The sequence below is a fragment of the Varroa jacobsoni genome, unplaced genomic scaffold, assembly GCF_002532875.2.
Source record: "Varroa jacobsoni isolate VJ856 unplaced genomic scaffold, vjacob_1.0 scaffold_48, whole genome shotgun sequence".
In the NCBI taxonomy this organism is placed as follows: Eukaryota; Metazoa; Arthropoda; class Arachnida; order Mesostigmata; family Varroidae; genus Varroa; species Varroa jacobsoni.
In genome coordinates this window covers 111,505-122,908 of record NW_019212950.1, presented here as the reverse complement: position 1 = coordinate 122,908, position 11,404 = coordinate 111,505, and the positions used below count along the sequence as shown (strand labels likewise).

General features: G+C 39.1%; 1 protein-coding gene across 2 annotated transcripts; it reads left to right on the top strand.

Annotated features, from left to right (window-relative positions):
* Positions 1-3,320: 3,320 nt before the first annotated feature.
* PolZ1 (DNA polymerase zeta catalytic subunit) lies at positions 3,321-10,702 on the top strand. Of its 2 annotated transcripts, none has more exons than XM_022833688.2 (5): positions 3,321-3,623; positions 4,459-4,567; positions 4,898-5,130; positions 5,539-6,568; positions 7,118-10,702. In XM_022833688.2, exons 1-5 carry the CDS (start codon positions 3,601-3,603, stop codon positions 10,055-10,057), a joined length of 4,335 nt encoding a protein of 1,444 aa, XP_022689423.1. In that variant the 5' UTR covers positions 3,321-3,600; the 3' UTR covers positions 10,058-10,702. The 2 variants fall into 2 exon arrangements, with proteins under 2 accessions (XP_022689423.1, XP_022689418.1); XM_022833683.2 differs by having other exon boundaries at positions 4,447-4,567.
* Positions 10,703-11,404: the final 702 nt, after the last annotated feature.

Genomic DNA, 11,404 nt, shown 5'->3' with positions numbered 1-11,404 from the left:
TCAATCATTTAGCTATAAGACAGTTATTCAACAAGACCTCAAACCTTCGCCGGCGCTTTGCCTCAAGCGCTTCCCACACTAAATACTACCTATAAAAAAGAAACCCATTCAACGCTGCAGCAGCTAAATGATTAATGTTTATTAAGCGCAACTGCGAGCCTGTAGAACACTAAATAAAATTAATCAACTTTGTGTGAGTCCACGCTTGTTTGCCAGTTTTTGAAGTTCGATCATGTTGTAATAGCGGTAAGTTCTTCTTGGTATTGTCATACGAGTTTTTTCATTATAGTGGGCTAATCGAGTACGCAAAACGAGCAAATAGCCACCAGGCCGTACACGAGTTCAGTCACTCGACACAACAGAAGATCAAAGACAGGCTCAATGTAAAACATCCGACAGCCTCCAGGCGACGCAACAAGTAAGATCGAAAAAATTATTAAGAAAACTTTGTCTAGCATCGATTGTTGTTACTGGATAGACTCTGATGTTTCTATTGTTATTATGCGGTACTGCATTGATTGTTCCATTAAGTATATCCATATGACTTTATTTCCTTGACAAAGCTGGAAACACTAAGGGATACCGCCAAAAATAAGAGCAGCGGATTGCAGCTGGATGCATTAATGAATTGCAGCTGGATGCATTAATGAATTTGGAAGTATCGATAACACGCAGTAGCGAGGGCTAGGTCAAAGGCAACGGACCGAGAAGGGAAATTAGAGCGTGGTCCTTCTTTTAAAATCTTTTACAGTATATATGTCCATGCAATTAGGACCAAAAAAAAAGATAAAGCTATACATATAACTATAAACAGTATTATGACCGTAGGAGAAAAGCTGTTGATAAGTCCAATGATGTCCTGATGATGTGAAGGACTACTCAAGGAGCAGTAAACGCACCATTTTCGAACAAAAATTAAGCCTATAAGCAGTTAGACACAGTCAATAAATATTAAAGCTATATAATTGCTCACTGCCATCATGACAAGCGATAACGCTATATAATATGCGATAACGCTAATCTACCAATCGGGCAAAAGTTCACTAGACAAATTACATTCGCTGATAAGTAGATTTAAAAAGTGATCATTCCGTCACCATATCGACGATACCTCTGACCGTAAACTGTAGTGTAACATTATCAAAGCATTATTAACTAAAATAGAAATTTCAAGACCGTGTTAACCGAATAGATGTGTTCATTACGAATAGGGCTACCTACAAAACTCAGAAAAAAAGATCCAGTAAATATGTATAGTTATAAATGCAGCAGTCAAATAAAGTAAACAGTGTATATACTATAGTTGGTCATCATTTTTGAACCAGAGAAAAAAAATCGATAAACGTTTAAATTTCTTTGAATATGTAAAAAACCTAAAGAACCTGACATGGAAATGTCAATGAAGGTCATTTAAAGCAATCAATATTCCAGCAGTTATATTATACTAGTGTTTTGAAAAAGACCGACATTAATACTTTGGGCAGCATCCATATCTTGTCTACGCGTAGACACACAGAAGCTTTCTAATTTCATGTGACGCCGTCCTTAGAAGCATTACACGCCAACAAATTCGGTAGACGGTTAAGTGTGGCTCTTGTATCGGAACATGTGAGTTGTCCATAGACTACATGAGAGAATAGCGCTCGGTGCCCTGCTATATTGTATCTTTTGTAGAGTTGATATTTATTTGTAGGCAGGAGAGTCATTATAAGATGAGGTATAAAGAATGTTTTTATAAACAAAAATATTTCCTTTTCGTAGACCTGCGATTAGAATCTGAATCAGCAATATGAATGCACATAGCAAAGATTAGAAGGCGTGTCAGCCAGGGGAGATTTCACTATACACATACTCCAAATGTCAATCCGTATGGGCGTCTGGCTCGTTCAATTGCGTAACGCATACAGCTGATTTAAAACACTTGTTGAAACACGTTATGAAAATAAGCTGACGTAAAACTTTACTACAGAGCATAAATGTGTCAAATCCATTTATGTGAATGCATTACATCGTTTCCTCATTGGTTCGAAGACGAAACGAAATAAATCAAGTTTCTACTGGCCTAATTCTGAAGGACAAAAGAAGTTACTCAGTGGAGTATTCTCCAATCCACTCCTAGTTTGTTCCAAGCTAGAACTAGTTGTTTAAAGCTTGATGTTGCGAATTCTAGCGTCCGGCACTACTCCAAGCGTTGTTTCGATATGCGAGTTTAGACCACCATTTAGTCCAAAGGTTCACTGCTCCATCTTGTGGGTACAGCCAATTTATCTATTAGCTGATTAAAACTGACAACAGCAAATCATATCCTACATCGCTCTATACAGATGTCATTATGGTGACTTAATTCGTTAGATTACTATGAGTGTAAATTACAAATTTCTTTCTGCAACCTGCAAATTTCGATGAGCTAAGTTATTCGACTCGGACGATTCTGGTAAAGCGCATATGTAAGTTGCCCAAAATGATAGGCAATTCTTAAACTATTTTCGAGACGCTACTAGTAACATACGTCTATATGATTCTATCGTCGTGTTTCAGAAATACCTATATTAAACAAACAAGCTAAAATCTATATTCTTCAAGCTCACCATTAAAACCTCGTAACCGAGGTAGAATGGCATCAGTAGATCTTCGTATGTCACACATTGTAAAAACTATTTTTTTTTCAGTTGGCCCGCGACTGTCCTCGAACGACTACAACTTACAGTTTGATAATGCGAAAGTCGATTTGTAAATTGTATTGCGTGATATTACAGCATATATGATGAATTATTGTCTTCATTCTTCTTCAGGTTCATTTCTTCTTCGTTACACGAAATGGATCATTCGAACCGGTGTCATATCCTCTAGATATGACTGAAGAACCATGATTTTTTGTTTACTGCAGCTTTCCTATGAACTCCATTCTATACTCACCTCATGTATCATTATTATGTCTCCTTTTTTACTTCTAAATAATTTACTAGATGCCGCCACTATCATATTAAGTAGAATAAATTTGCCAACAGGTTATTGTGTTCCTTCAAGGGACAGTGAAAACCTATTAAGTCGTTCAGAACGGCCTTTAAGCATGACGTTGAATCACACTAATTCTCTGATATAACAAAGGTAATATTATTCGACGTTAGCCAAAAACGACCCACGGTATTTGCACGAGTTCGTTTTGACCTACCTGTTTTCGTTTTCTTTCAGAGATGGACTGACCGGGAACAAACGCGCGAAGTTAGCGCCAAATCTTTTCGAAATTCTGCCAGTGAGGCAACGTTGCTGAAAAGAACCGCCTTTACCGTTTGAACAATTACTCAAATCCGAACGTGTCCAGCACAAACAGAAGAGCTAAACAAAGCCTAAATTTCAGATAAGACAAATTATAATCATTTTGAAGCAGCAATGGAATATTGTTCGGTTATTAGACTCTCTGCGCGGGTAAACTTCAGAGTAGAAGTGTTCGGAATCGATGATTGCCGAACCTATCAGTAAATAAGTTCAACACAACCTTTCAAATCTAATATTCGTATTCAAATAGAAAATCGCGCTGACTTACCCATTCGACAGTGGCACCAGCTTTGGGTGTTATACTGCTATGCCCGTACCACCACAATGACGTCTGTGACGCAAACTTCGTAAGTATGGCAAACAAAGGTTAAAAAAGAATGTTTGGAACAAACAGTCATTATAGTAGCATTTTAAATTGGCACATTGTCGTTATAAAGTAACAAAATAAACATGCCTATTTTTTATTTGATTTCTAACAAACTTTTCCGTCAATCTAGGGCACCTATGCCGATGCTTAACTATATTTTGCGGTGTTTAAAAGATCTTCAAAGTGATGAAATTACTTTTTACACTAAAGTATTAAGTTGAAAAACTTGCGTTAAATTCGAAAAGATTATTTCATGTGAATAAACTTTATATGTATAAAAACGCAGTATGTGAAGCTATGCGGACGGATCGATTCCAATCAGCAGAACCATATTACAGATGGTGGCATCATTTTTTGGCAATAGACAAAAAATCATGGTTTCATTTACATCGAGACATAATCGTGCGCGTGCGTGTGTCTTGCGAATATACTCACCAACAACATAACAACCGATATAGACAATCGTTGGAACTGATATTTTCGTATTTCCACATTGTTTAGGGAGTATACAGTACTCGCTATGTTCTGCGGACTAAGGTTTTTCACCTGTGGCCTGCGTGATTGAAATATTTGGAGGCAAATTAGAAAATTATATCTTTTGGCTCCTACAAAGTTACATAACAATCCTACAACTCTTCCCTTATATTCGGGTATACGCAAAACGGAATCCAGATTTATATTTTCAGCTTTACAAAACAAAACTAGTTGCTAACCATGTTGCGTGTGCCACCTTCAAGCTGATTCCAACATTAGCGGTGTTTGCGACTCGCAAATCAATTTAATATATATATATATAACGTTAGTTGTGATTACAGGTTAGGGGTGCTTTCGTGCTCGGTACTCATAGTTGACAGTTATCAGACCGACCCAGTCCCTGGGCTCGACGAAACCTTCGCTTCGGCAACAAAAACGCAGCTCCACAAGGTAGAGCGTTGAATATGAATACTAAAGAATACCGAAAGATGCGAAAGCCATAGAACTGCTGTGTGTTGTATCCTAACTTAATCAGAACATTTAAATTTACAATTTCATGAAATCTTCTCTATAGCGCATCATCATTGACAACCCGATTCTTATCAGTCAGGAAATTTACGTTGACTTGTAAAAATCACCAAAATCCATGTGTAACGAAATGATGTTTTTTCTTTTTTGAGTGTTTTCTTTTACGAATGAAAGGTCTTTATCTGCATAAACAACTTCAGTTTCTTAGCCAATATTTGACAACTAGAACTAAATGTGACTAAATATATGCAGGTACCTGTCCTACGCGTCTTCGGAATCGATGTAGAGAATAAAGGTCGGAAGGTCTGTGTGCACATACATCGGGTCTACCCATATTTGTGCATAGCCATGGGATCCGATGTGCCCGACGATCGGCGCAAGAACACCTTTGTGGAGGCTTTGGAGAAAGCTCTTAATGAACATGCGAAAGTGGCCAGGCACCGTGTTGTCGAAGCTACCTTCTTTAAGGGACGAAAATTTTATGGGTAGGCAAAGCATAGTTAAGCTACTTATCTCAGGTAGACGGTAAAAATGACTGTGGGATGTTCACTATGGGCGCACAAAATCAATACAAATACACTATGTTTGCGACAAGTAGCCTTTTATTGTTATTTTCAAATGCAAAACTGTTCAAGCCGCATTGATTATCTATAACATGTAAGTACATAATATGCCCATCGAAAACTCTTCAATGAAAAACAATTATTTTGAAGCTTCAACGTTCTTCAGATAAATTTACATTTCGTATTTGATTCACATTGTATAAGTGCCAATAGTCCATGTCTATTCGTGGATGCAAAAATGATTAGTGAAGAGCCTCTTTTCCCTCGACTGGTTGACAATGCTGAATAACCTATAATTGATCTAATTGAGTCATCCTCTTCGTATTACAGCTACCACGCTGATGAAGAAGTTTTCCTTCAGATAGCGTTCAGTGATCCCCGTACTATCAAACGTGCATCAGAGGTTATTACTTCTGGACAAGTAGGAAGTCCCATGCCTGTTTTCGAGGCTCACATTCCCTTTAATCTACAATTTATGATAGACAATCAAATACAGGGTATGAATCTTTTGCATATCGGTAAATGCCAATTTCGAATTAATAGTGAAAAACCAACAGGAAGTGCAAGTTCTACACTTACAAAGCAAACGTGCTGCCAAGTGGAAGTTGATTGCGTCATCGAGGACATCTTGAATCAGGTGGAGGAGGTGGAAATGAACCCGGGTTTACAGGCAATTTGGCAGGATCCGCGACTCAGCGAAGTCGCACAGTTGGATACAACAATAATACAACGCGTTATAGTCCCAAGCGAGAGGGAACTTTCGTATAGAAAACTGTTGTGGAAATTTCTCGGTATACCGATTGAAGAACAAGAAAATCTTGCTGAGGGCATAAAAAATGAATCATTTGATGCACCCGATAAGGCCGAACATGAGATTGATGCAAAGAAAGGCTTATCTCAAGAAAGCCAGGTGAAGTTTCAGGATACTCTCCTTGATGCTGCGGCAGATTTGCTTAATGGAGAAGCTGATTCAGTACTTTTTCAGGGACCAAGCGCTGATGATGATGAATCGTACGAGCGAGAATCAGCTGAAATGTCTCAGATTATTTCGGAGGATATACTGCAAGATACTAACAGCTTAGAAGATTCATCAGTATCAGAAAAAACACCTGTCTCTACATTATTTTCGGATACTGAAAGCACACATACAGAAAATTCTACCCAGTCGTTTCTGGCGGAACTTGCTGCAATGCGTGAGGACACGGAAGGTTCGCCAGTCAGGCACGAACAACAGGTACAGATTCAAAGTGACAGTAGTGTTATCTTCTCTGATGAAGAGACTCTTATCGAGGTGCCCGCGAGTGATGAAGAGAGTGTCAAAGAAGAAGTAAAGACTAAGGAGCCTTCGATATGCGGAAAAGTAAGGCTTCTTGATTTTTTTCTATATCCTTTTCACACAATGTTTGAAGTGAATTTAGCACGAATATTAACGTTTTTATTTTGTTGAGCCCTAAGCCTTTCCATATTGATACTCGTCCCGAAAATATAAACCCTAATTGCGAGATCCGATAGCTAAGTATGCCTTCAGGTTGAGACCTTTTTTTAGATCGAATTATTGTACTAACTGTCTTCTATGTATGAAGGAAATTTGAGTGTCTTTACTATGATGATCGACATTAAAGCACACCGTAAGTACGTGGTTTTTGCAAGAACTTTAAAAGATAGTACAGCACTACGAGTTCACTTGTGCTATCTCATCATTGAATTTTTTGCTTAAGTAGTTTATTTAGCGACTGAAGAAAAATATGCAAGGTGTCTCTTTTAAACAATTAACAGAATGTATCGATAGCAGCGCAAAAATCTGTAATATATAGCAAGGATGGCTAACAATGTTGGTGTAAAAGGCGTTGGATATCCAAAGAAACTCCATGTAAATTGAATTTTTTTTTCGCAAATTAATGTATTTCAGATTGAGCAACCATCGACTTCGGGAATTAGCCACTTGACGACCTCGACTGCTCCTCCCAGTGCTTCCCTCAGACAATCGGAAACAGCATTGGTAAAGCTCATAGATAACGACGTCTCCTCTGATGAAGAAGCTATGGTTGGCAATATTACTATAGCCACAATTAATGAGGACCAAGAGACTCCCACAAGGTCACCTAAAAGGTGGGACGTTCTAAAAGACTTGCCGCAGAAAAAACATTCTGCAGCCGTTGAGGAGATCCTGCAGTGGTTACGACGTAAGAAAAGTCGAACTTTCGGGAATACTGAAGGAACAAAGCCAGATCAAACTATTAGTCAGCACTCATCAAACGACACGCTCACGCAAGACCTTCGGTTTGCGTATAGTTTTGGGGGGACTCCAGAAACGACTGAGAGATACTACGAGATGATTACATCGTTAGTGTGTGAGGTTCATTGTGCGACAAGGGGTAACCTAAAACCGGATCCTGCGTTCGATCGGATACTGGCAGTAATTTTCGCACTACACAAAGACTTCCCGGGAGAAAGTGACGTTATACAAATAAAAATTATCTATGACGGGTGTGTTAGTGACACAGCATTACGAAGATCGTTACTTGCAGAGATTGGCATAGTTAACAGTGTAGAGTTGTTTAGGTGTTCCAGTGAAATTAACCTGATTATGAAGCTTACGGAACAACTGGCTAAATGGGATCCAGATATTATTCTTGGTTACGAAACTGATACTCTATCGTGGGGTTTCCTTATTGAACGGTGTCTAGCTCTACAGATGAATCCGAAATTACTTCTGTCTAGGGTAGCCGTTGAAGTATCAACTGAGGAGTCTGCCTGTCAGCCACAAGCACAACCGCCAGAGTTAACAGCTGGCGTAAGGTTCGATTCAGATAAGGAACGCTACTTTGAGTCTTGGGAGTATCGACTCACTGGCCGAGTCTTGTTAAATGTGTGGCGAATTTTACGAAAAGAACTGTCACTAACAAGTTATAGTTTTGAAAATGTGTACTTCCATATACTACATCGGAGAGAATCTAGAATTGCTTGGAGAACGCTTCGAGAATGGTACGAAGACGAATTACTTGCTAGTCGCAGTCTTGCGTATTATGTAAAAAGATGCGTCGGATGCCTGGAAATGTTATCCAAGCTTGAGATTTACACAAAGACCTGTGAAATGGCTCGAATTTATGGCATCCAGTTTTATGAAGTACTAAGTCGGGGCTCACAATTTCGAGTAGAGTCCATGATGCTCCGGTCAACGAGACGGGATGGCTTCATTGCTTTGTCACCTACAGTACTTGACAGAAACCTGCAGCGATCGATGGAGTGGATTCCATTGGTTATGGAGCCGCATTCAAATTTCTACACAGACCCAGTGGTAGTGCTAGACTTTCAGTCACTTTATCCATCTGTGATGATCGCTTACAATTACTGTTTCTCTACATGTTTTGGAAAAGTTCAGGATATAGTGAAGGGAACCCAGTCAATCAAGTTTGGTTGTTCAGATCTTTTAGTTGATAAGAACAAGCTATTACAGCTTAAAGATGATCTTATTATTTCACCCTCAGGGTCTATTTTTGCAAAACATCACATCAGAAAAGGCATCTTACCTCAATTGGTCGAGGAAATTCTTAATACCCGTATTATGGTTAAGAAGGGTATGAAGAAATGTAAAAGCAAGTCGTTTCATCGCATACTTGACGCGCGTCAACTCGGACTAAAGTCGATTGCCAATGTCACGTATGGTTATACTGCGGCTGGCTATTCAGGCCGGATGCCGTTGGTTGAATTGGCTGATTCTATTGTAAGCAAAGGTAAAGAGTCTCTTGAGACCGCTATCAAAATTGTCAATACAACGCCGGAATGGGGCGCCGATGTCCTTTACGGTGATACAGATAGTATGTTTATCTTGTTAAGGGGTCGTGACAAAGCTGAAGCCTTTAGAATCGGCAGGGATATCGCAGATCGCGTTTCAGCTATGTTCCCGGATCCGATGAAGCTCAAGTTTGAAAAAGTCTATTTGCCTTGTATATTGGAGACTAAGAAGCGTTATTTTGGATACATGTTTGAAAGCGAAGATCAGAACGAGCCAGTGCTTGACGCCAAGGGGATTGAGCTCGTTCGCCGTGACGGCTGCAAGGCTCAACAAGTAATTTTGGACAAAGCCATTAAAACGCTGTTCGATACAAAGAACTTCGATGCGGTTAAGAAGACAGTACAGAAAAGCTTTGAGCTAATGCTAAAGGGACATTTTGGGCTTCATCGATACATTTTTGCAAAAGAATACAATGGCGCTAAGTACTACCAGAAAAACAGCTGCGTACCCGTTCTAAAGGTGGCGCGTCTGCTAAAGATGGATGACCCACGTGCCGAACCTTTAGTTGGCGAACGAGTTCCGTACATCGTGACGCAAGGTTGGGATAAATCGCGGATAATAGATCTGGTATCGCATCCGGATCGTCTGATCCAAGATTGTCGATTGAGACCAAATATAACGTACTATATTCTGCGAGTAGTATGCCCTGCACTGGATCGTGCCCTGCTCAAAGTCCGAACAGCGGAATGGTATCACCAGCTACCTAAAAATCTCCGAGTGCCGTCAAGTAAGGAAGGCGTAAAAAAAACTATGGTTCATGAATACTTTGACGTAAACCGCTGTATTATATGCGATCGTTCAGAACCGTGTGTGAATCGGATCTGCGAGGGCTGCCAGTCAGATAGTCAGAGGGCTGTGTATGTGAGCCAGAGCAAAATGCGTGACCTAGAAGATGATTTTAATCGAATACTAGCCATTTGCCAAGGGTGCACGGGACGGCAGGACATAGAGAATTGCATCTCGCTTGACTGTCCAATTTTCTTCCGAAGAATCAATCTTCGTCATCGCCTTGAAGCTGTTGAACAGCTCAAACTAGTACAGTACATGTTTTAAAGTTGAACATTCGGATCTCGGGTTTTTTTATGCGCTGCAATACACACTATATTGTTAATAGTGAATCGTCATAACTGGGTGTCTGCACGATCTTTTAGATATAGATTTTGCTAAACTGAACTGTACTTCAAGTTGTTGAGTGGTCAACTAGATTAAAAACTGCGTGAATGTTTTACGTTTCTACTTACTGCTCCAGATGCTTGGAAATTACCTTTGTTCTTCTGAATGAAACGCGTAAACCTTTATCTTGGCCTACCTCAGTTATGGGCCGCGTAATGCATAGTCGGTCACGAGTAGACAACTGTCACTGTTTCTTCGGTTTTGGGAATCCTTTTATTACGTTTATTCTTTTGGGATCTCTTCTTTCTGATAGGCAAAAACCTCGTTAGCTTCAACAAATTGAACAGTTTATCAGATTGGCTATACTTTTCCTCGACCGCAAAGTTCGGCAATTTCGCAACAAATAACCTCGGGTCGCTAAAACTTGGTACTTATATCTTCAATAACTTTTTTTTATTCCCTTTTTGCCTCAATGATATTTCTGTAAATAGCATATCAAATACCCTAGTAACTCGAATATGTAAATAGGCTAGGTTCGTGTATAAAGATAACGTCTGTGTAGAGAATAAATCATTTTTGTATTGACTCTGTTTGTTTTAATGTATTGCAGAATATAACGTTTATGGCACCAATTAATGTTTTGCAAAATATTTGCATTGCATGCGCTTCCTACATATTGAAATGCAGCGACAGTTTTCGTGTTTAATTTGTTACTTTTACCGAATCTTATCGTCTATAAATATAGCATTCATTTGGTGGCTTTGAAATAATGCTTTTGATAACTACTAGAGTTAAACAATGCTGTCAACCGAAATGTTTCTATTGCAAGGATAGTGATAAAATTGTTGAGCGCTGTTCAATTTATTTTATTAGTAAAAAGAGCAAAAAACAAGACAAAGGATGAACCACGTGGTCTACCTGCTTAGTGTAAAATGAAATGCCGCACAATATTCCGGGTAGATTTTTTAAATGTCATTCATTTTATGCACGCGGCAATCATACTACTGCGGCGTATGCGTATTTTTTTTTATCTTTCCTGTAGGAATTATATGAAGAATTAGAAAAGTATAGAAAACTGATATTATCTGAATCAATTGAGTATCTGCTAACTGGTACACCTCTAAACGGATATAGATCACCTCTAGACCTTCTTCATCAAAGCATAGCTACAACTACTCTGCTGTATATATGACAAGGTTTTATGTTTAGGTTATGGCATTTCACGAAACGCTGCACGCACTATAGATGGGCTCTATCCACTAAAATGGTTCTTTGCAAAATGGCTTG

What these genes read in the sequence shown, in the direction of transcription:
- PolZ1 (XM_022833683.2), top strand. Translation starts at nt 3,601, where the DNA reads ATGACGTCTGTGACGCAAACTTC. An exon ending in AAGGGACGAAAATTTTATGG is followed by an intron (nt 5,131 to 5,538) that starts GTAGGCAAAGCA and finishes TTCGTATTACAG; the next exon opens with CTACCACGCTGATGAAGAAG. An exon ending in AGCCTTCGATATGCGGAAAA is followed by an intron (nt 6,569 to 7,117) that starts GTAAGGCTTCTT and finishes AATGTATTTCAG; the next exon opens with ATTGAGCAACCATCGACTTC.